Source organism: Myotis myotis, unplaced genomic scaffold (genome assembly GCF_014108235.1).
Source record: "Myotis myotis isolate mMyoMyo1 unplaced genomic scaffold, mMyoMyo1.p scaffold_m19_p_1, whole genome shotgun sequence".
Lineage (NCBI taxonomy): Eukaryota > Metazoa > Chordata > Mammalia > Chiroptera > Vespertilionidae > Myotis > Myotis myotis.
In genome coordinates this window covers 29,973,131-29,999,133 of record NW_023416313.1, presented here as the reverse complement: position 1 = coordinate 29,999,133, position 26,003 = coordinate 29,973,131, and the positions used below count along the sequence as shown (strand labels likewise).

The 26,003-nt window shown below is 41.1% G+C and overlaps 1 protein-coding gene across 3 annotated transcripts in view; it reads left to right on the top strand.

The window, feature by feature from the left end:
• The window catches only part of CORIN (corin, serine peptidase), a 206,567-nt gene that overhangs the window by 73,824 nt on the left and 106,740 nt on the right, over nucleotides 1–26,003 (top strand). For all 3 annotated transcript variants that reach the window (XM_036333055.1, XM_036333065.1, XM_036333075.1), the window contains exon 5: nucleotides 12,209–12,390. In XM_036333055.1, the coding sequence (XP_036188948.1) occupies nucleotides 12,209–12,390 (182 nt within the window). The remainder of the gene's footprint in view (nucleotides 1–12,208; nucleotides 12,391–26,003) is intronic.

The window sequence follows — 26,003 nt, the reverse complement described above, 5'->3', positions numbered from 1 at the left end:
GTGTCCACTTTTGCTTCTGTGTATGTCATCTCTCTTAATAAGCTCCGCAGTGTCAGAGAACTTGACTTTGTACATCATTCTGTCCTCAGGGTTCAGAACAGTGCCCAACATATAGTAGGTGCTCACTAAATTTTTGTAGGAATGGATGAATAAATAAATAATCTTCAGTTAGGGAGGCCTTCTAAATGCTTAGGTAAATGGGAGTGCAAACATATCGACCATAGTTGTACATGGCTTAGTTTAATTGATATGCTCCTGAAAGTTCATGTATACATCAAATGTTCTACATATAAAATGAATTACAGTCTTAAATGGAGTTACATGATATTCCCAGAAATGATTTAGCTTCTTTGTGAGTGAGCTTCAGTTGGCAGAACAACCAGCTAACATATAGGAACTTGCTCTTTTCAAGCTATCAAAATCCTGCGTCTAATAGATGAGGAAGCACTACATTGTTCCTGAGGATTGGCTTGGGGATCAGCACTCTCTTTCTAATATTGACTACGACACACTCAGTGAAAAAGACGTTAGGCCAACTGTAGTTGGAAATCTTAGACTTAAGGTTTAGATAAAGAGCAGAAACACAACTATTATAAAGTGTCTAGAGAATAATGACCAGGGTCACAATTCAAAATCTGTTCCTGTGAAGAATGGCTGAGGAGCCTGGAGTTGTAAAGCCCGGGATGCACCATGGCTGTCCTTGGGTTTCTGGGCCATGGCCTGGAAGAGGGGGCACACCTTTTCTGTATGCTCCCACAGGGCAAAGATAGAACCAATCACTGAAACTCACCGAGAACTAAATTCTCATTCAACTAAAGTAAGAACTTATGGGTACTAAATTTGTGTACATATTGAATTATCTCAGGAAATGATGAGTTATCACTGGAGGTATTTAAACCGACTGATGAGAACTTACTGGAGACATTTCAGCAAAGAATCCAGCTTATTTCAGTAATTAATTTTCTGTTCAACTCAGGGCCAGTCCATTCATGATGGCCCATGGCACTTGATTGAGGAGTTCTAAAAACTTACGGGGAAAAAAGATTAGCCCTGGCCAGCGTGGCTCTGTTGGTTAGAACATTGTTCCCTGCACTGAAGAGTCTTGGGTTTGATTCCTGGTCAGGGCACATACCCAGGTTGCAGGTCTGGTGGTCGTGGTATGTGTGAGAGGCAACTGATCTCTCTCTCTCTCTCTCTCTCTCTCTCTCTCTCTCTCTCTCTCTCTCTCTCTCCCTCTTTCCTACCCTCCCTCCTTTTCCCTTCTTCTTTCTCTAGAATCAATGAAAAACGTCCTTGGGTGATGACTTAAAAAAAAAAAGATTAAATTTGCCATCCCTTTTCTGAAGGATACTTTATATTTGCATTGGGAAAAACAGTGAGAGAATCCAGTGGGGCTTTGTGGTGGGTTGTGTTGACACCCATGGAGAGAACTAGTGACTAGTAACGACAGATGGTCACCTAGCTGCCTTCAGAAAGAATGGGCTGCATTTACGGCAGGACTTCTGTTTTGCCACTGCCGGGAGCCAGTCCATCCTTGCTGTTTCAAGGGACCTGGCATATATGGCATATTGTTCTTAATATGTTTGCTCACCTTCTTGGCACTATGTGTTTTAACCAAGGTCTCCTCTCTGAGAAAGGTTGTTTCCCCAGGTAGGGATTTTCCCCTGAAGTTAGGGAGGGAATAAAACCCCTCAACTAAGTGCCAGGTGGGTAATTAATCACTTTAACTACGAACAATCATGCTTAAGCTACATAATCTTTACTCCCTGGAATGGAGATAAGAAACACCCTAACCTTTGTAATAGAAATTGACAGGATTAAAATCAACTGGGATAAATACGGATGTAACAAGACAATAAACAGCAGAACTTCGCTGGAGATCCAGACCAGAACTTGGCTGGAGATCCTGGCTAGAGATCCTGGCTAGGCTGCTGATCAACTGAACACTGTCTCCGTGTCCTTCCTTCTTCGCCGACTCCGTCAACACCTTTGGGGACCCCTGGACCTGCTGGGGTTGGACCCCGGCATGCCACGTGGGGTTTGCTGATTGAGACCATGCCTCCCAAAGCCCTCTTTCTCTCTATTTGACTCTCAGGTTCTTTCCTAAATAAATGTGAAGTGTTCAGAGTGTATCATGTTGGGGAGGTGAATCTGCTCGGAACACATGTGAGTCTCAGGCACCTTGCCTGGTGCTCAAAGTTCAACAATTCATGGTGGAAAATAGAACTTCAGATCTGTCAAGAGCTGTCCCCCGTCACCCTGTTTCTCACACCTACGTCTGTGAGTTTTGATTTTAAAATTCTGATAATAAATCAAGATTGTAATTCTGCTATGTTACTATCTTCCATTTGCCTTAGTTCATCTTTTTAAGCTTTTGCTTTTGCTAATCTCCTGGTGGGTAACTCGGAGTCCGAGGCATATTTTTGTTTCAGCCACTAGAGAAGAAGAGAAATGTTAAGAGAAACAAGAGAGATATTGAGAATTGCCTTTGGGAAGGCACAATTTGTTCATTTCCTATCAATGCCCTAGTCACCCTTTCAGGAGCGGCGGAGCTTCCTAGAAAAAGGATCCTGCATGCCAGCTCTCATTACTTAAAGTTACTGGAGAAGTTTCCCGTCACTTCAAACACACAATTGAGTCGGTGTTCCTGTTGCGACTCCATCACATTACTAAGGATGCCCATAATATGAGATGGCCTCTAGCTGAATAGTCCAAATGGGCGTCTAAGTTGTTATTGGAATGCATTTTCAAAGCTTTGCTCTATGAGAATTATAAAGCCTTTCCCTCACCATCCAATTTATCCTCAGAATTTCTACTGCTGCATATTGTTATGTTGCCACACTACTTTTGAATTGAATTTTACTGATAATGTTTTAGTAAAAAAGTAACAAAATTGCCTTCCTGTAATGTAATTTAGAAGGCTTACTGTGTTCTTAAATATGTTATTTTATAAGACAGCATGTACCAATCTCCCATGTAAATGCAGCCCCGAAATCATCTAAAAAGCACTTGGAAAATATAATTTGATTTAAAACATTTCTTTGAAGAATTCAGGAATTATATAAAGTCAGCATAAGCTTTTTTATTACTTTTTTCTAAATGGAGAATAATTACATACTGTTACTTTCTTTTACTAAAGATTTTATCTATGTCCCAAGAACTCTATGGTGTCACAAATAAATGCAAACATTATAGCATTACATTTTTATCATCATAATTTTTAAAAAAATTATATACATCAGTAGGCAAAGAAAAAAGACATGCTTTGTTGCTATTACCAACTAACTATTCTGAAAGTCATTTGTGGCTTACTTCCCTGATTCTACCTGCTGACCTAGAAATAGCAGTCTTTATTATTATTATTATTATTAATCCTCACAAGAGGATATGTTTATTGATGAGAGAGAGAGTAAGAGAGAGAAACATCAATGTGAAAGAGAAACATCGATTGGTTGCCTCCTGTACACACCCCACAGGGGATTGAACCCACAGCCTTTTGTTGTACAGGACGATGCTCCAGCCAAATGAGCCACCCGGCTGGGGCACCAGCAGTCTTTTTAGCCGCACCGGTGCTGGCCACCCGGCTGTGGCACCAGCAGTCTTTTTAGCCGCACCAGTGCTGGCCACCCGGCTGGGGCACCAGCAGTCTTTTTAGCCGCACCGGTGCTGGCCGCCCGGCTGGGGCACCAGCAGTCTTTTTAGCCGCACCGGTGCTGGCCGCCCGGCTGGGGCACCAGCAGTCTTTTTAGCCGCACCAGTGCTGGCCGCCCGGCTGTTCAGGTGCTCAGTTGTATCACAGTTCCTTTTCAACCTCACTCAACCTCCAGAAACACTAGTTGAAAATGCTTTTTGTGGCATTTTATATAAAATATCAATGATAAGTAAGGTTCCATTTTATGAGCCCAAAATGGCTCCATGTGGGGGTAACAGAGTCAGATAACTCCTGGAACTATTATTTTACAAAGATGTAAAGCTAGAGAATCAGGCCATGAGGCTCAAGTCTTTCTGAAAATGCCCTGTCATATCACTGACAGTTTCTCAAGCACACGTATTTCATCGAGCTCAGTGAATTAGTATGTTGACTTTTCACCTCAATAATTCCTTGGTATTACGTGGATGTGGCTAGAATTTAGATTTAATACTTGTGATTCAATTCATCCAAACATCTGTACTGAAGGCATCATTTCATGATGTACAAAAATCAAAACAGCTGCAAAAATAATTTAACAATTGCAAGTTTCTTTGGTGATTTGTTAATCCTCTATCCCATGGGCCCTGGTAAGTATGCCAAGTATTAATGAGAATCAGGTTCACGTTGGTTAGAAGGGTATAGAATTTATATTTTCTTTCAAGGGTGGTTGTGTGGTTTTACATTATTCACACCCATCTTAATTTAAGCTGTGTTTATCTGTTGGTATTTCCTCGAGTTTCTGTTTTAAGGGTGACACCCTGCTCCTGGCCTCTAAGTGAGACATTTAATTGTAGGGCTTTCACCCATAGCAATTTCACTGACGTTTTCTCTGACATGGGAATTATTTCAAGACTGAACAGCATGTGTAGAATTTGCTGACATGAAGGGAGGGATCAGGTAAGCAGGGACGCGTGAGCTCCTGTACAGACCGATTAATTTGGGAGTTGGTATTGATGGCTCTGCTCTCGACTTTGCTACGGATAGCTTTGTTCTAAGCAGGCCACCACATTATCCTTGGACTGTAATTCATTCACTTCTCCAATAAATATTTGTGGAGTGCTGACTGCACATAGTAGGGATACAGCAGCAAACAAAACAGACAAGAATCCTTGGCCTCATGGAGCTTATACCATATTGGAAAGAGTTAGACAATAAGCAAATCAATAAATAGCAAATAAATAAGGTAGATCAGATAGGGATAAGGGCAATGGAAAATATCCAGCAGGAAAGCTTTGGGAGAATGGGGTATGGTGGCAAGAGATGCAATTTTAAGCAGAGTGTTGTTCAGGAAAACCTCACTAAGTAGATTTACATTTGACCCATCGGGATCTAGGAGGTGAGGGAGACCCGGATATTCTGAATGTTCTGTGGTAACTGACGTAGGTGGGAAAGAGGGCCTGATGGAGTCCGTCCTGCAAGTAGATGCAGATGTTATTGGCAAGGATGTGAGTGGTGGGGGGTAGACATAGAGAGGGTAGAGGGTCTTGCCAGGCATATGTAGAGTTTGGGAGCGAACTACCTCTCAGCTTCTGACATCAGCTCATTCAAAAGGGATATCAGAAAGTTATCAATTTATTTATTCTCTTATCAAGCACATACTAGCACCTACAATGTGTCAGGCACATAGTCTGATGCGGGAGATGTAGAGATGAAGAGCGCACAGTTCTGCCTTTGAGAGATTCCCTAATAATAGGGAACCAGACACGAAAACATTGAAATGGCTGGATAATGTGAACAGCTTACAAGGTGTGGGGGTAATGCAGAGAGGAAGGAAGAACTCTTTTCATCTGGCATTGTTAGAAATGGCTGCTTCCAGAGAGGTGGTAACAGCTACACTGGGTTTTAGAGGATGAATAGAAGTTTGCTGTGTGGAAAAGGTGGGAAAAGAAAGCATGTTAGGTAGAGTAACAGCCTAGATATATATTAGGGAAACTAGTTTAATTTTTCTAGAACATAAAATGGGGCGAGAACAATTGGATTTGAAGATGTAAAATTAGCAGGACTTCATGATTAATTACACATAAATGGTGGGGTTGAGGGTGAGGCAAAGGTTTTGGGACTTGAGGACTTGGGTAGATGGTATTACCACCAACAAAATTAGGCATGTCAGAGGAGTGGTGGTTGTGGTGGTGCTGGGAGATAATGAGTTAATATTGTCTCAATCCGGTTCAAGAAGTGCAAGACAGTAATTTCCTTTCAGTGGAGATAAAAACAGCTTTCCTTCTGTAGGAGGTGCCATGATTTATACATTCATGCCAGTGGTACACTGGTAAACTGGCTCCCTGAAAACAAAACAAAACAAAACTGTCGTTTGCAGCATTTACTGATTTCTGTGGTGGATTTCACAGAAAAGATTTCAAGCTAACAAGAGTTTAACAATTTATAGCACACCACTACATTTTATCCCTTTACCAGTATTTGCTGAGCTCCCGCTAGGTGTGATGCATGCAGCATTACTTCTCCATATCCATTTTCCACCTTCTCCATCTGACAGGTTCTCAATGGCGACTGTTTTTGCTTTCTGTGGAGCTCAGCCCATGCCAACCACCAACAGGACATCAGAGTGTAAGAAGAGAGTCAGGTTGGGTAGTGATCCCCTAGTTTCTTCGTGGCCAGATTACCCCAGTTGCTTGCATCCTGAGGTATGGCTCCTTTCTGGCAGCCTTTCCCATGTAGCCCTCTGTATGTTTCACTAACTGCCCATTCCCTTTGTCCCTTAAGTCTGGGATGCTAACAGCAACCCGTCCCAGCATACTGCACTAACCCTGCCAGTGCCTTCGTAAGCGGCCCTTTCATGGAGGGCTCTGCAGTGGCCCTACTCCAGCAGGTCATTTCTTTCCTGCTGGAACCAAGGCTATTACAAATGAAAAATAATGCAGAGTCCTGGTTTTTAAAGAGTTTCAGATCAATGTGACCCCCAAATACCCTGACTTCTCGCATTATTTCTCTTCAGATGTGAGACAGTGACATATTCAAACATTCCCTTGAACACTTTTCTATCTCTGTGTCTAAGGAAACTCCTTCCTACCACTCTTCTACCCCATCTTATGAGGTGTCTTCAGACCACCAGAATGTGCTGAGGCGGAAAGCTGGTGTTGTTGGTCCACCCTGGAGCGAACAGGCCATCTGTGGCTTGTTTGTGTTCCCCAGCAGCGGTGATGAATGCATGTTCCTGTGTTATTCGCGGATGTATGTCCCTGTGTCATCTGTGGCTCATGTTTGTGAAGAGTGGCCAGCGAGGTGAAGCATTTTGGAGCACTGGGCGGGAGCCACAGTAACCCGCTATGTGATCTCCTTTCTGGGTTTCAGATTCCTCACAATGTAAATGGAAGAAACAGGAGTAAATGATCTTGCAAGAACCTTGCAGCATTAACGTTCTCCCCAAAACTAAGGACTGCAGCTCTAAGAGCTCCCTGTGACTATGACTTTGTAAGCATTGCTCACCGAACAGCTCAGCCTCACAAAGACAGATTCAGGAATATATTTTTTAAAAATGATTGTGTGAATGTCATCAATGAATAGTACATCTAACTCAAAAGTATGCCTCTGACCAAGCGAGATACCAAAGAAAAGTGCATCAGTTACCCACGGCTGGAAAGCACATTACCACACATTTAGCAGCTGAAAGTAGTACACAAGTATTATCTCATAGTTCCTGTGGATCTGGAATTGGTCCTCTGCTTCAGTGTCTGTCATATGGGTACAGTCAAGGTGTTAGCCAGGGTTGGGGTCTCATTTGAAGGGTCGACTGGGAAAGGATCCACTTTCACATTCATGTGATTGTTGGAAGAATTTCAGTTTCAAAGGGCTGTTGGACTGAGGGCTTAGTTTCTAGCTGGCTGTTGGCGGGAGGCTACTCTCAACTCCTTGTTATGCGGCCTCCCCAATATGGCAATGTGCTTCTTCAACGAGAATAAGGGAAGGAGTCTCTAGCAATAGAGAACTCACCTCTTATTTATGATGGAAATGACATCCCATTACCATCTGTTGGTTGGAAACAAGTCACTAGGCCAGCCCACACTCAAAGGAAGGGGCTCACACAGGCCTGAACACCAGGAGCCAGAGGTTATTGGGGGTCCTCTTAGAGTCTGCCTGGGAGATTCTTTTTTTTTGGAGGGGGATAGTTTTAAACCCTGAGCTCTCCTAACATATTTAAAAATTAGTTTATTTGCCAAACATAAAATGTGACAATTAAATGTAACATGAGATCCTGAATGGAGATTTTTAGGGGTATTTAATTTAGTTAAAGATATTGTGTCAATGTTAGTTTCCTGGTTCTGATCATTGAACTGTAGTTGCATAAAGTGTTAGCCTTGAGGGAGCCTGGATGCAGGATATCTGGTAACTTTCTATTCTATTTTCATAACTTTTCTATAGGTCAAAAGTCGTTAAAAAGTTAGAAAAAGTCATTTGTAAAATTTAAAAATTCTTAGTCATATAAGCCTACTCTGCAGCTGTAGCTTATTCAATAATTTTAACATTAGATCTTATCAGAACTTTTTTTTTGCAGACGAAGTGTAAACGTTTTGGGAGATGGAGACATGTTGTTCAAAAGGGAACAATAAAGAAAAATCTGTAATTTGGTAAATAAATTTTAAAAATTGTTGGTAAATTTGCTTAAAACTGTATAGGTAAAATCTCCAAGTTTTTAATAGATAAATAATTTTAGAACATCCCTCCTAGTGGAAACACAATAAAAACCTCATATCATTATATAGTATAATTACTCATATAATAACTGTTTCCGGCTTAAACTTCAGTCGAAGTGTGTTAGAGACTTTTGCATGATACCAAGGGCACTTCACACATCAATTGAAAATAATCACCATTTCTAAAATAGTATTCAGATAGCCAGATCCGACCCCTGCCTGTGCTGAGCACTGTTTTCAGATGTCAGGCTGCTTGTTGCTTGGATATAGGCACTTACGTTCCAAAATAGTGTGGCCTATCTCACCCCACTGCTCCATGTGATGAAAGCAAAATACTTCAACTCCTCACAGGCAGTTGAATGTCATGCTAACAAGAGCAAATGGCTCCTCATTTTGCTCACTGTTCAAAAGGGCTGCTGGTTATTAATACTCTCACTGTTTCACTTGTCCTGGTCCAGCAATTTAAAGCTTATGGGCCTCTGTTGGTTACACCTCTTAGAGCTATTTGGAAACACTCTAGACATTTTTCTTAGAACCTATTTTTAGAATGGGAGGCCTAATGGTATTTTAATGTCTCTGTATATTCCCAGAACAAATTTCGAGAAGAAAATGTCTATTACCTTTTGAAATTTAGCAAAGCCGGTGGGGTTATCGCTGCTCCTCTGAGAAGCACTGTGTTAAAGGATACAGTTTGATGTATGAAATGTTAGTGACAAAAGCACCGTATAAACTCAGCTCTTCCAAACCTCTCACTTTTCAAATGAGGAAACTGAGTCTCGGTGTGGGTGAACTGTTGGCACAAGATCAGGCAGTGAGGAGTGGCCGTGTGAAAGTTTGAGGGTGGCGGACTTACCCTTTCATGCGGGAAGTGTCCATAGGAAAAGTCAATGAGAATGTCAGCTTGGGAGTTAAGACAGCTTTAGAACAGAAAGCAGTCTGCTGGGCCCCTGCATGAAGCTTCATTGCTCTTACTGTAGAGCAGCGGTTCTCAACCTGTGGGTCGCGACGCCTTTGGCGGTCGAACGACCCTTTCACAGGGGTCGCCTAAGACCATCCTGCATATCAGATATTTACATGACGATTCATAACAGTAGCAACATTGCAGTTATGAAGTAGCAACAAAAATAATTTTATGGTTGGGGGTAAAAACATGAGGAACTGTATTTAAAGGGCCAGAAGGTTGAGAACCACTGCTGTAGAGGATTCTGAGAAAAAATGTGGCAGGATCCTAAAATATGTGGGTTCAGAGGTGAGGGAAGGTCCAGGAACCCCCTGGGAGAGTTGAGCCTCCAGAGTTAGCTTTGCAGTGACCTCCCCCTCCCCAGTGTTGGATGAATTTTCCCTCCTGTAAGTGGCATCTGAAATGCCATTAATTAGAGATTCCTTGGCTCCAGCACGTCTTCTAATGATGCAAACGCCTTTGGGAGGGGTAAGCGTCCATCTGTTATTATAAGTTACTCTGTGTTATTGTCATCCTTCCTCTTTGAAAGCCCAATTGCGATCTGCTCACTTGGGGAATGCAGTTTTGATTGCAGGAAAGGAAGACGATGTTTAAGAGCAAGTCATGTTCTGGTGGAGATGGCTGTCTAGTGGGGTGCTTGAGTGGGGTCCGGGTGATATCAGAGACTGGGACCTGCGTCAGAGACGCAAAGGCAAAGGAAGAAATGCCGAAGTCAAGCCTTGCTGGTCTTGTAGTTTTACGGTGGGCTATCTCACACCTGGAAAGGAAAGGTACATACCTTTCTCCTTCCCTTGTGTTCCTTGGCCCCTTTGGCAAACACTGATCATTGCAGCTTAACTAAGAGTTTGTAGAATGAAGGAGAACCTAATCTCTGTGTATATGGCTGGTCCACTCCGAAAGGGCCTATCAAGTTCCTAACTGCCTTTGAGTTGAGCTTTGGAACACACATTTCTGGAGTAAGAGCTGACATGGAGTAGAGTAGTTATTAGAGTGGGTTTTAGGTCAGTCTGCCAGGATTTGAATCCTGGCTCTGATACTCACTCCCTCAATGATCCTGGCCAAGTCTCTTGTGTGTCCTGTGCTTCCGTTTCCTTACTTGGGTATCAGGGATGATAGTACTGGCACTTAGCACTTAGAGCTGCCGTGAGAAATGAAGGTGTCAATGGACACGAAGCACTCAGAAGAGAGTCTAGCAACGTGTGAGCTAGTGCGCAGGAATTCTATGTTCTCCACCTTCCTCAGCCATGTACCCATGTTTTAGTTGAGAAAATAGAGTCTCTAACTGCTCTGGAATGAGATAGAAAATGTTATTGAAGTGATACTTTCTTACTCCTCTAAATACCCAATATATTTCCTGAATGGCAGCCAGGTATTCTTTTTACACCAGGATATTTGCCTGGAGCAGGTCGACATGTTTTATGCCTTAAGCCTAATCTTTCAAGTGCAAAACCTATTGTTCTACATGTTCACTAACAAATTTAATGACATATTGATGTCGATAGATAGCTATGTGAATATCAGGACTCTAAAAGATATTCAGTTTTGGCCCTGGCTAGGTAGCTCAGTTGGTCCTGATATGCCAAGGTTGCAGGTTCAATCCCTGGTTAGGGCACAAAATCAACCAATGAATGCATAACAAGGTGGAATAACAACTCTCTCTCAAATAAAATAAAACCATTCAGTTTTAACACAAGTTCCTAAGCTTCAGATTATGAGGTCAAAGGCACTCGTATATGAAGGAAATTGCTGAGTATGCCTTTTCCACATTTTTATGTATAAAAAGATCTCTCTCCCAAGAGAGGTCCTGTTTGATCAAGGAACTCTTAAAGCCCAATTATTAGGTCCTTATATGAGCATAGACAATATAGAACAGTAGATAGAGTGTGGACTGAAAGTAGAAACATCTGGATTCTCTTCCCAGTTCTTCCATTAAGAAGCGATGTGACCTTCAGTCAATCCCAGAATCAGGTCCTGTCTCAAATGAAGGGTTTGAACGAGGTGTTGTTTAAGGTTTCTCACAGATCTAATATTGTGTGGCTCTGAAACATGTTCGTGACACTACATTGGCGAAGTGTGTGCTTTGCTTTGACTGACATGTAGATTTTCTTTCCCAGTTTTTTTTTTTTTTTTAATCATTCGCAATGCTCACCAGCCAGGGTGAGAGACGCAGTCTGTAGCTGCAAAACAGAAAAAGCCACCTGAGTCCCTGAACGCTGGAGCCAGTGTTTGATGGCGTGCCAGTGAGTAAAGGCAGCTCCGGGCGTCGCTTCTCCTGCCATTAATAGACAGTTGCCTGCACTTTTCTATTTTGCAGAAGATAAAATAGAAATCTGAGAAGATAAGTAACTTTATAAACTGCCAATAAATGCATTGCTTATACTAGTAACTGCAAGTAAATAACCGAGTTGCCACAGGTCTTTATGTGTCTTTTCCAGGGAGGCAGTGGAAATGAAGGAGCAGCTTTCTCTCTGCCTCCCAGGGATACTTTGAATTTCTCAAAGGGAAGAACAGAAATGAGATGAACCTATTTTGTGACCTACTTCTGCCTTTCCCATTTGGGGGGCCTTTATTTCCAGGTTCATTTACTCCTTTTGGCATTAAGTAGAGCTCCTTTTGGATTGACAGGTTTACGTTAACACCTCAAACCTAAGAAGAAAAATACTGGGGGAGTCAGTGCTTCAACAGGAGATCAATGATATATTATGGAACTGGCTTATTCCCTCTAGAACCAGGACATTAGGCTGTCTGACACTCTTGTTATAGGATTGTGTATAGAAATTTAAGTTGTTGACATAGTGAATATGAATTAAGATAATATTACAGCCCTCATGGCCAACTTTAATTTCAGTATTATTTCGAGAAGCAGTCTATAAACATACTCATTTTCACTTTTCTCTTTTCTTCTAGACATGGACTCCTGCCCTGTCGGTCCTTCTGTGAGGCTGCAAAAGAGGGCTGCGAGTCAGTCCTGGGGATGGTGAACGCCTCCTGGCCCAATTTCCTCAAATGCTCCCAGTTTAGAAACCAACTCGAAAGCAGCAACATCAGCAGGACTTGCTTCTCACCAGAGCAGGAAAAAGGAAAGCAATGTAGGTGTCTGTGTTTCATTGCATTTTTAACAGTTGTAATTGAACTGTACCTTCATACAAGGGTGCATACAAATAATGTGTACAGTGCAATAACTTTTATCAAAGTGACCAGACCGATGCAATCGACATCTGGATCAAGAAGGAGAATCTGATCAGCATCCCAGAAACGCTCTCGAGGCCTCTCCAAGTAGCCTCGCCCTCCCAAAAGAACCTCTCCCCTGACTTCTAGCTCGTTAGGTAGTTCTGCCTGTTTCTTAACTTGGTATCAATGGAGTCATACAGTATGTACTCCTTTTGTATCTAGCCGCCTTTGCCCAGCATTATGTTTAAGAGATCCATTATGTTTTCATCTTCGTGTGGTTTACTCATTCTCATTGTTGTATAGTATTCTAAGATATTATTATATCGCAATGCATTTTTCTTGTTGATGGACATTTGAGTTGTTTCTGGCTACTATGAATAGTGATACTATGACTATTCTTGTTCATGTCTTTGATTGGCTATGTATTTGTTCAGAAAAAGAGTTTTTAAAGTGGTTGCAGCAATTTATACACTTACGAGCCATGTGTGGAAATGGCAGTGGCTCGAAATCTTCCTCAACACTGTAGTATCGCCTTTTTCATTTTGGCAATTCTGATAATAGTATTATGGTATCTCTTTGTGGTTTTAAATTGCATTTCCTGATGAATTTAATTGAATTTTCACAAATTTTTTATTTGAGTATCTCTTTTAGCAAAGTGTCCAAATATTTTGCCCATTATTTAATCGAGTAGTCTGCCTTTGTCCTCGACTTATACTTCTTTATGCATTCTGGATATGTAGTCTGTGGGGCATATGTATTGTGAAGAGTTCCCACTCTGTGGCTTCCCTTTTCTCCCTCTTCTTAATGCCTATGGTGGAATAGAAGGTCTTACTTTTAATGGGTCTACATTATTGATCACTTGTGGTCCTCAGCTTTCTATTTTTTTAAAATATATTTTTATTGATTTCAGAGAGGAAGGGAGAGGGAGAGAGAGATAGAAACATTTAATGATGAGAGAGAATCATTGATTGGCTGCCTCCTGCACACTCCCCACTGGGGATCGAGCCCGCAACTTAGGCATGTGCCCTTGATGGGAATAGAACCTGGGACCCTTTAGTCCACAGGTCGATGCTCTATTCACTGAGCCAAACCGGCTAGGGCATCCTCAGCTTTCTAGACTCTCCTGCTCCAGTATATAAGAGTCTCTTTCTAAATTACTAGGGAGGCTCTTTGGCTTTCACACTTGAGTTATAGTTGCCTGTAACTTTGAGTTATCTTTTTCTAGGACATTGATTCTCAACAGTAAGCTATCCAATCCATTGTCCTTATAGTTACATCTCAAGCACTTGGTAAGTTACCCCATTCAGTGCATTCCTTTCCATAGGCATACTGTTCCAATTCACCTCTGTTGAGGGTTTTAAAAATTGGACCACCTCCTTATGCCAGGGAATGTCTGTCTCCACTTAGCCATCAATGATGTTAACTTCTCTACCATCCCAGCATGTGATCCAGATCAAGAACCCCATCATATCACCTCCTTTCTTGGACCACTCCTGGGACTGTCACAAGTTGAGGTTTCCAGAAGCAGCCACTGAGATGGAGTGTGTTGTACAGGGTAGTTTGGGTAAAGGAGAGAGAGAAAGCAGGATTGGGCAGAGGGGAATGTTAAAATAAGATCCAGGCTCATAAAAGCCTCAGCTAAATCCAGGGGGAACTGTGGGGCACATATGGCCTGCGAGAGCTGTTCCATATTGGGCCAAATAGCTTGTCTTTACAGTGTTGTGCCGCATAATGACACTTTGGTCAATGACGGACCTCATATACAACAATGATCCCATAAGACTTAATGCAGCTAAAAAACTCCTATCACCCATAACCATCATAACATCATTTCGGGGCATTACTCACATGTTTGTGGTGATGCTGCTGTAAGCAAACATACTGCGCTTCCTGTTGTATAAAAGAATAGCACATACAATTATGATAATAAATGACTATGTGTAACTGCTTTATTTGCTATACTATACTTTTTATTATTATTTTAGAGTGTACAGTTTCTACTTATAAAAAAAACCTAGAGCCCGGGTGCACAAATTTGGGCACAGGTGGGGTCCGGCCAGCCCGTCCCAATCGGGGCCAATTGGGCCGGGCTGGCCGGGGAGAGAGGCCACGGGTGGTTGGTGGGCCGGCCCCACTCCCTGGTCGAACTCCGATTTTTGCTGTAAACCAATGTGCTGAGTTACTCCAACAGCAGCCTCAGACATCTCGTGTTTACCATGTATCTTGCTTGCATCACTTTCTTTTGTGCTTGATTTAATCTCTTGTTGTTTGTACAGGCACATGCTGTACAGATTTGTAGCCTGGAAGCAATAGGCTATTACATCTAGCCGAGGTGTGTAGCAGGCTGTACTGTCTAGGTTTGTATAAGTGCACTCTATGATGTTCACACAAGGGTGAAGTTGCCTAAGGATGCATTTCTCAGATGCATCCTTAGGCAACTGTTGTTAAGCTGGGCATGACTGTATACCCGCCTCACTCAGTCACTGGATGTGGTGCTTCCTGGGAAGGGTGTGCCTTGGGTGAGGCAGCTCTCTGCAGCTGAGGCAGAGCTTGAAGAATGGGCTAGAGGCTGTTGGCTGACAGTGGGGGAAACAAATTCTCTCCTGAATGGTAGGCACATAGAGTGTGAACAGATCTCCCGATCCAGTCCGAGACTGAGCTGATTTTGCTGTGTTTATCAGGCATGTTAATATGACTCCATGTACCTCTGGTGCGTTTCCATTCTGAGGGGGCGCTTCTCCAGTGGGCCCCACTGAGAAACCGAGACATCTACTGCACTCCGCTCCTCCATGGGCAGTCCCAAATGCTCATGTTTTTCTTCTGAGGACGACAGGATTGCTGGAATTTCCACTGCACTTTGCAGAGGTTTTCTGCTGAGCTCTTTAGCTTCTTCTTTTTTGATAAATTATAGTCAATTTATTTTGTATTATTCTCACTATGACCCATAACCTATTCATAGGTTTTCTCTTTAATCATAGGATAATATATTTCATAGATTTTTAGAGCTGGGATGGACTTTTTTGTTGTTGTTGTTGTTAATCCTTGCCTGAGGATATTTTTCTATTAATTTTTCCCCACTTATTTATTTATTTAGCTTCTTGTTCTCTGTGGCAAATGCCTTGAGGGGAAACCCCTAAATGCCTTAAGGGGGAATCCTTCCCATGGCCCACTTGTCTGTGTCTCCTTTCTCACTGCTTATTTGACCCCTCACTAAAATACTATTTTTTTTTTTTTTTTGCAGCACTAAAATGCTAATTTTTGTTTCTCTATCCCTGTGGGATTGCCGAAGCTCTACTGACTTCTTTACCTCTTTGCAGTGGCCCACTGTCCAGATTCTCAGTTTCTAGCACTATGACAAGAATCAGCAGGTCCGGTAAGACAAAGGGCACTGCAGAACCTCGGCTGTTTTTCCTGCGGTTGTCTTCTCTCTGAGGTCTCAGCCACTCACCTCCTACCAGTCTCACCAGCTGCCAGATGCCTTTAAATAGATGTTTCTTGTGTTTTATCTGGCTCTTCTGGTTTTATGGTGAGGACATTGACCTGTCACAAGTTACTACATCATAGCCAAAAGTAGAAGCTTGTTTTATTTCTTTTTAGCACAGTCTTTAGTAGAGGTCTGCTGCTAAATTGGGATTCCCTCCAAAAGATGGTAGATAGCAACAAGCCATCAGAGGGATGGGTGAGTGTTTGTATATGAAAGGGAAGTCTCTCAAATCTCTTGTCATCCATCTACTTTTGCCCCTCTTTTGGTAAGAACACTTTATCAGTGGTCTTTTGGACAATGTAGCACGTTGATAGAGGACTTAAGAATCCACAGAGTAAATGTGAAAATGAACTGATGGTCAAAAAGTACTAGTTCTTGAAAATCAAAATAACATTCGTAGTCTTTAGTAGCTCAAGCTGAAATGCCACTTAATATAGGTTCTCCAGATATATCAGAAGATATTACAAATCTTCTGATCTTGGAAAAGATTGATGATCCATTTATATTTGAAAACTTGTGTTTAAAGAAAATAGAAATTTCCTAAGTACATTCATCTGAGATTCTCTACTCGTCATAGTCTTTTTAGAATTATTGGTTATAATATTTTTCCATGCTGACTTAATTCCACCAGGATGCTAGCCATCATATATATGTTCATAATATGCGTGTTAGGGATAAAGCTACTGCTAGTTATGATCTTTGTGTGTATATAAAATTTTAATTTCTAGCACATACACATAGTTATTAAAATATGTTTAGGTACTAAGAATATACTCTATGCTAACTAAAAATGTACTTATAATAGAATATAGTCATAATCATATAAGGGTTTATGCTGTAGGGCCACTTATAACTATAACCCATGAAGTCCTTTTCTCATTTTTTTTGTTTATTCAGTGAGTATTAATTGAGTACCTACTCTGTCCAGAGCATTAAACCAGGAAATCTGAAGAAATAAAAGTAATTACAGTATTCATAAAATTAATTTATACCTGTCCAGTGTGGTAGTTCTCAACAAGGGATGATTTTGTAGCCTCCACCTGGGAACATTTGGCAATGTCTATAGACATTTTCATTGTCACAACTCTGGGGACAGAAGGAGTTTGCCACGGGCATGTAGTGAGTAGAAACCTACTATGGTGCTTTACAACTACCAATACACAGTTCAGCCCCCACCGCAAAAAGTTATGTGGCCCCAAATATCAATAGTGCTGCTTTTGAGGAACCTTGGTCTGGCACAGCACTCTATGTTTTGCAAAGTACTACTACTACTACTACTACTACTACTAATGACCACGCTTCCTTCCTGTAGGAGTGTTAAACCTAATCTGGCACACCCATAGGTGAGAAACAATGTAAACAGAACTGTAACTCCGATGTCCCACAGAAACTATAAAGCAACACAGGTTAAATGTCAATGCAGTCGAGTGGAGTCAATTACATAAGGAATTCTGAATTTTTAAAAAGGGGAAGGGTCCCATTTGACCAAGAGGAAGAGAGAAGGTGGTCTGGGGTAGGCATTCAACACTGTGAACTTGTACTGGGGGTCAGGTTCCTACTTAGCCTATGAAATGAGTGATGACTAAAAGTTGACTCCCATCTCAGTCTTCTCCTTCCCACTTGTGAAATCATTTGCCCCAAGAAAATAGTAAGCCCCCTTTACATTATGGACCCCATTCTCCTTTCCAAAGTGCTTTCACAGCTGTAAGCTCACTTGGCTTCCCGAGTAAATCCTTGATCATTCATCTTCATTTTATATATTAGAAAACTGAGAGGTTCAGGGAGGTCATTCCAAGGTTATTTTTAAATCCAGCTCCTTGGGCTGTATTATCTGCCCACAAGTCCACCATCCTGGGAAGGACCATCCTGATTGGATTATTAATTCTAGAACTCTACCCTCTGTTACAGCCCCCTTCTCACAAGAACTTTCAAAATGTCTTTTCAGACTGAATTGAGCCAAAACCCACAACTAGTAACAGCTGCTCTTTTCAATGCACAGCTCTGTTAATTCAATCCATCTTCTCCGAGCATCCTTTACATCAGTCATAACTCCGAAGATATTTTGTTCTCATACAGAATGATGCACAGTTGTCTCATCCTTTCCATCTCATGTTGGTGCTGAGTCTTGTGAAGTAAATAATGTGCTAAAGTGATAATGCTGTGGGAACTGTTCTTCAAAGCTTTTAAAATAAACAGTGTGTGTTTTCAGAGTTGAGTTGTGAGAACACAGAGGGCAAAAGGTCAAGGCCCATCAATCATTCTGAACTTTCTGATTAATCCTTTACTCTACCTTGTCTGAAATCCTATATGGAAAGTAGTTTTTAAATGGCATTTTTCTGGCTCTAAAGAGATCCCCCCTGTCATGAAGCAACTTTGGCTATTTATTCCTTCATTTTCCTTTTCCTTTCCTTTGCTAGCTCTGGTTGCTGATAGCAACCATTTCAGTGCATTAACAGCAAAATCGTAGTTTCAGGATGTTGGTAAAACACATACTCTGAATTTCTCCTACTTAAGTGTGGTTCATTTGGGAGAAAATATGTAATACTATTTCTTTGAGATACTTAGTGTCATTGTTTTGCTGGAGATAGATGATTATAGATATAGCATCATGGAGTTACTAAAAACTAGCCATGCCCTTTTCATTACAATAAATCATTGACTAAAATGAGCTTTTCCTAGAACTTCAAATTTTCCTATATTTATAATTTTAAATTATTAAAAAAATTAAATTACAAACCATTTTTTTTCTTCCATATGTGGATGCTTCTTTTAAGGGCACCAAACTCAGATCTGAAGGCTTGTATTCAAGCCCTGACTGTTTTACTTAATTACTGTGTGGTCTTGAGCAAGTTTCTTAAACCCTTTTAACCTCTTTCCTCAACCATAGAATAGAAGTAATAATGCCTGGATGGTAGAATTGTGTTATGGGCTAAATGAGATAATGTATTTGAAAGAATTTTGAGAGCCCTAATGCACTCTGCAAATGTAAATTGTCCTATTTAGAAGACATTTAGAAGCATATTCTATGTACCAGGCAGTTTACCAGGAACTGGAAGAGGGAAAATGTAAGACTGGAAACCATGAAAATTCTAGAAAAATGTTGGCAGTGAAATCTTGGAAATTTCTTGTAGTAATATTTTTTCTGATATATCTTCTCTGGCAAGGGAAACAAAAGGAAGAATAAACAAATGGGACCACACCGTATCTGATCTGTCAGCAAGTTCTATTGAGTCCATTGTCAAATATACACATAACCCAACAGTGCTCACCACCTCCACAACCACTACCTGGTCCAAGCAGGTCACTTGGACTCATATAAAATATAGAACTTTATTAAGTTCTTTGAAGCCTCCCTTGCAGGCTATTCTCCACACAGCAGCAAAATGTTCGTGTTTTTTGCTACTCAAATCCTATTGATCTCTTAAATCTTCCCCCTCCAAGTTTTCTATAGGTTACCCATCTCAGTCAATATAAAAGCCACCATCTTTACAACCTTCAGGGCCCTCCCGAGTGCTGTTGCATCTCACAACTATGGGAGAGCATCAATCACACAGGAATCGATGTAAATACTTCCTCCAGGAGTTGTGCTCCATCTGCCTGCCATACTCTGCCCCCAGTGGGAAAATTATATCCACTCTCAGTTCTCTGAAGCACCTGTTGGTATGGTTGTGACATAGGCATGTGAGGGAGAGTGGCCGAAGGGAAGGAAGAGAAATTATACCAGTAACAGCTACCATTACTGTTGTTATTTGGTTAGTGACACAGCTAAGTACATGGAAGAATTCTTAATAAACTTCATGATCAACTTGGCTGGTACTTGAGTTTCATTTTGCTGTGAAGTTTTTAAAAAATCATTTAAAGTCCCTAGCAACTTCTTTCAATCTGTGAGCCATGAGAAATCTCATCTTGTGGATTTCCACTGTTTTTCTGTGAGAACCGCAGTCTTGTTTTGATTTAACTGTGCCACTTATCCAGCAAAAACAAGAAGTGCCAAGCAAAATAGATTTCTTGTGGATCCTAAATACTACCTGTTCTCTTTGGGCTCAGAAGTCTTATTTATAGATCATTTGAGATTGGGTTTCAGTTTTCTGCCAAATGTTGCTTTGCTTGAGGTCGCACAGTGGTTCCTAAACCAGAAATAGGAGGTTTTCTTTCCACACCTGCATTCATTCTTCTCACTCCCCTTACAAGTCAGCTGCATGGCTTAGAGAGACTGATAGCTCAGAAGCCAAAGACCATAGGTTAACCCCTATGCTTCTTACAGAGTATTATTTTGTTCAGGGGGCGGAGACCAATGGCATCTACATTTTGTTCAGAATTGTGCCTTGGAATTAGAAATCCATGATTGTGGTCTTATAGATTATACTAGAGGCCCGGTGCACAAAAATTTGTGCACTCGGGGGGGGGGGGGGAGGTGGGGGTCCCTCAGCCCGGCCTGTGCCCTCTTGCAGTCTGGGACCCCTTGGGAGATAATGCCCTGCTGGCTTAGGCCTGCTCCCGGGTGGCAGAGGGCAGGCCCAATCCCTAGGTGCAGCCCCTGGTCGGGCTCAGAGCAGGGCCGATTGGGGAGTTGGGGCACCACCCCCTGTCATGCACAGAGCAGGGCAGATTGGGAGGTTGCTATGCCACCCTCAGTCACGCTCAGCGTAGGGCCGATTGGGGGGTTGGGGCACAGCCCCCTGCCACACTCAAGGCAGGGTCGATGGGGAGGTTGCGGCACCACCCCCTGTCATGCACAGAGCAGGGCCAATCAGGGGGTTGGGGAGCTCCCCCCTGTCACGCACAGAGCAGGGCCAATCAGGGGGTTGGGGAGCTCCCCCCTGTCATGCACAGAGCAGGGCTGATCAGGGGGTTGGGGCGCCTTCCCCTGTCACGAACAGAGCAGGGCTGATAGGGAGGTTGTGGCCCCGCCCCCTGTCACACAAAGAGCCGCAGGGCGTTCAGGGGGTTTGGGCGCTGCCCCCTGTCACGCTGATCCCGGTGCCAGGAGGCCTCGTGGCTCCGCTGATCCGGTGCTGGGAGGCATATTACCCTTTTACTATATAGGATAGAGGCCTGGTGCACGGGTGGGGGCTGGCTGGTTTGCCCTGAAGGGTGCCCTGGATCAGGGTGGGGGTCCCCACTGGGGTGCCTGGCCAGCCTGGGTGAGGGGCTGAGGGCTGTTTTCAGGCTGCCGGGTGACTGAAGCTCCCAACTGCTCCTTTTTTTCTTTCTTTTTTTTTAATTCTGGGCCAGCTTTAGCTCTGAGGCTTGGCTGCTGAAAGCAGGTATCTGGTTTGTTTGGGTTCTACAATCGATACACTGTTTCAACTCTAGCTCTGAGATCCGGCTGGCTGAAAGCAGGTTTCTGGGGTTTTGTTTAGCTTCTATATTTGTAACAATGTTTCAAACTGCAAGCTCAGAGGCCGGCAGCGGCAGGCGGGGAACGTTGGAGTCCTCCGTCACTGAAGCAAGCAAGCCTCATGTTCGCTTCAAGCTGCCTGGCTGCCGGCTGCCATCTTGGCTGGCAGTTAATTTGCATATCGTCCTGATTAGCCAATGGGAAGGGTAGCGGTCGTATGCTAATTACCATGTTTCTCTTATTAGATAGGATGATTAAATTCAGGAATTTTTAGCTACAAAGCAAAAGTCTGATTTTTTTCAATATATATAATCATAAGCACATAGCTCTAAGCCTATTTTGGTCAAAAATCCGATTGATCACTCCAACAGGAAGCCTGATCTTTCACACTCTGAACAATTTAAGACATCTATTTTCATTCTAAATCCAGCTTTATATTTCACATGGTGGCCAATTTAATCATAGCTGATACATGTTTACAGAATCAGTAGAAAAAAATTGCTGGTTCCCCCCACGCCCATATAATGGAAATATTAGCTTAGTTCTAAGCTTCATATTTGTCTCCAAAAATTCCCAAGATAGGGTACTACTTATGTCTTTTTGGAGGACATAGTTCCTTAAGCTCAACCGGTTTTCCTTGAAAGTGAGCTGCAGTGATGTGGCAATCGCTTAGTAATTCCTGCGTCTTAGAGTTTGAACTCTGGGCCACCCAATGAAACTAACATGTGACTTAGAGTCATGGCATCAAAATCTGTGAATTGCTTCTGAAATTGCAACTTCATTATGCCATACAGCATTGCGACCTTCATCATTTCAATTTTATTAAGCTCAGCAATTGGGAAATAATTTCAGTCTTCATGTTCATCTGCTCAATCCATATGTTTATTTTGTGTCTTAAATCCTGCACACATTTAAACAAAATGAACTAAATTCTTATTGAGGAGAAAGTGTAACAGTGTTTTAGAGCTGTGGTCTTCTAAATATGTTTGCTTGTGTAACTCTAAAAGTATTTTGCAAAATTATATCCCTCTTGCAGTTTTAAATTAATATCTAAACATTTTAAATGATGAATGTAGAGTGACAAAGAATAAAATTTAAAGGATATTATAGTAATTGACATTTTTGAAATGAAAGTTTATATCACTCTTAAGTCTGTCCAATGGAATTTAAATTCCATAGTGACTTGCTACTTATCAACCATTAAAATATTACAATCTCTTCTTTTAACATTCAGCAAATTTTACATAGTGCCTCTTTCTCTCTGAACTCTGATTTCTATTCCCCTTCTCCCACAGAATTGAATTTTGGTATAATCTCTTTTCAATGCTCATAATTATTTTTACCACCCTATCATACATCTTTAGAACAAAACCATGTATTAAAATGGAAATTATTACTTAAAAATTTCTCCTCACTCATGAGAATTTGAGTGTTAATAATTTTTTATTAATTTATCGTAAAAATTGTGATTTAAATCTATTAAACCTATTATAAATGTTCATAAATAATTACTAAACTTAAATGTGACATTTTTGGAAATTTATTTTGCTATATTATGTCAGATTTTTAAAAAATTGGTTGTGTAGAACATAATATGTGTAGAACATAATAGGGTTTGGCATTAATTCTATTCTGATTTTTTGTCTTCTAGATTGTGGTGCTTTGAAAACTTATTCACATAATTTAGTTCATGGGAATTGAAGGAGTTTTATTATAATAATGACATTCAATTATTTTGAACAACTTTCCAGTTTATTGTCAAAGGTCACATAGTAATAATCTGTCATTAAAAAGTATTTTTAATGATTAGATGGCAACTTGGTTAGATTTGCCTTTTATTTTTGAAAGCAGAGTTGGAAAGTACCTTACTTGGACATGAATTCGTTTTTCAGTCATTAGTCTTCATTGTCTCAATTTCTGAGCCTTTTTCAGGATTTGTCAATTGTCTATGTATTATTCTTTTACTTAGAGGCACTTTGGTTAATCTTATATATGCAGATAGAACTGGGGAAACAAATATTGATTTCAATTAACCTCTGCGAATATAACTGTTTTGATAAGAAGCTTTTCATATTATGATGTGTTTTAAATATATGTATCAAAACTTTGAGCTGTGAGTTTAATTCATTCCGTTTCTATGGAATTTACCTGATTGGTAAAAGTCAGTTTTCAATGTCAAAATAATTGGCCAAACTAAAGTTACTCTCTGTCAGAAATAGGATGCTTTTATTTTTCAGTTTATATTAATGTGTTAATATGTGTTCCCATGATAATAATATTATTTTATTTGTTTAATTTTTACTTCTTAAGTTATACAATAAAATTCACTGTTTTCTTGTGTACAGTTCTATGAATTTTAACAGAGATTTGTGTAACCACCAACATAATCAGGATATAGAACAGTCCTGATGTTGTCATTTGTAGTCAAACCCACATACCCACCCAACCCCTGGAAACCACTGACCTGCTCTCCAAACCTAGAACAGCCAGGCTTTTCCACAATGTCATATACATAGAATCATATGATACAGTACCTTCTTAGGCTACCTCTTTCATTTAGCAAAATACTTTTATATGTGTCAATGGTTTTCATCTTTTTACTGTTTAGTAGTATTCCATTGCCTACATATACCACAATTTATTCATTCACTTGTTGAAGGACATTTTTTTGTTTTCAGTTTGGGGCAATTATGAAAATTATCCTATATAATAAAATCCTAATATGCAAATTGACCAAATGGCCAAACGACCAGTTGCTATGATGCACACTGACCACCGGGGGCAGACGCTCAATGCAGGAGCTGCTCCCTGGTGGTCAGTGCGCTCCCACAGGGGGAGCTCTGCTCAGCCAGAAGCCGGGCTCACGACCGATGCAGTGGTAGTGGCGGGAGCCTCTCCTGCCTCTGAGGCAGTGCTAACAACCCCTTGAAGAGTGGGCCTAAGCCGGCAGGCGGACATCCTCAAAGGGGTCCCAGACTGCCAGAGAGTGCAAGCCAGGCTGAGGGACCCCTGTCTCTCCCGCCCCGCTCCTCACAGTGCATGAATGTCGTGCACCAGGCCTCTAATTGCTAAATATGCACTTACTGTTTTTGTAAGCAAATTTATCTATGCTAAATAATTACATTGGTAAGAATATTATTTTATTTAAAACTGCCAAAAATGCCCTAGCTGTTTTGGCTCAGTGGATAGAGCATCAGCCTGCGGGCTGAAGGGTCCCGGGCTCGATTCCGGTCAAGGGCACATGCCCGGGTTGTGGGCTTGCTCCCCAATGGGGGGCGTGCAGGAAGCAGCCAATCAATGATTCTCTCTCATCATTGATGTTTCTATCTCTCTCTCCCTCTCCCTTCCTCTCTGAAATCAATAAAAATATATGTTAGAAAAAATAAAACTGCCAAATTGTTTTTTAGAATGGCTGTATTATTTTACTTTCCTATCAATGAGGTATATGAGTTCCAGTTGCTCCATAATCTCATCTGCACTAAGTATTGTCAGGTTGATTTTTGTTGTTTGTGTTAGTCATTCTAATGGATGTTAGTGGTATCTTATTGTGGTTTTGCATTTCTCCAGTGACTAATGATGAGCATCTTTTAACATGCTTATTTGTGATTGCATATCTTCTTTAGTAAAGTGTCTGTTCATTTGCTCATTTTTTTTCTTGGGTTGTTTGATTTCTTATTGCTGAGTTTTGAGAGTTCTTTATATATTCTGAATGTCAGTTCTTTGTTATGTAATTTGAAAATATTTTCTCCCAGTCTGTGCCTTGTTTTGCACAGAACAAATGTTTTTAATTCTGATGAAGTCCAAATGATTAATTTTGTCCTGTATGGAACATGCTTTTGTATCATAAACGCTCTGTACCTTACTGATTTGCAGAAAGTCTTTCTCCTTTAATTTCATCCAAGACTTTTTTGTTGTTGTTATTCTCACCTGCGGATATTTTTTCCATTGTTTTTTAGAGAGAGTGGAAGGAAGGGAGAGAAAGACACATTGATTGGTTTCCTTCCTCAGGCACCCCCAGGGATCGATCCCGCAACCAAGGTACATGCCCTTGACTTTAATTGAACCTGGGACTCTTCACTCTGCAGGCCAACACTCTAACCACTGAGCAAAACTGGCTAGGGCTCTCCCAAGACTTTCATAGTTTTTATTTTATTATGATCATGGTGAGTTACTTTTGGCATAAAGTTGGAGGTATAGCTTAAGTGGTATTTTTTTCTTTTTGCATGGATTTCCAAGTTTTCTAGGACCACTTGTTGAAAAGACTATTATTTCCCCCTTACAATTGCTTTTGTGCCTTTGTCAAAATTAATCAAGCATATTCATGTGGGTCTGTTTCTGGGTTCTTTATTTTGTTTCATTGACTGTCTATGCCTGAACCCAAACCACTTTGACTTAATTATTATAGCTTTATATTAAGTCTTAACATTTGGTAGTTGAGATTTTCAACAGTGTTCTTGCTCAAAATTTATTTTTTAGTTCTAGTAGTTTAACTTTTATGTAAATTGTAGAATCAGCTAATCAAAAAATCCTGCAGAGATTTTGATTGGTATTGTGGTATAGGTCCATTTAGGGATATGCCAATTTGTTATCTTAAAATATATGGAATCTTTTAAACCATGAACTTGGTTTATCTCCCCATTTATTATGTCTGCCTTGGTTCTTGCATCAGCATTTTATAATTTCCATTACATAGCTCTTGTACATGT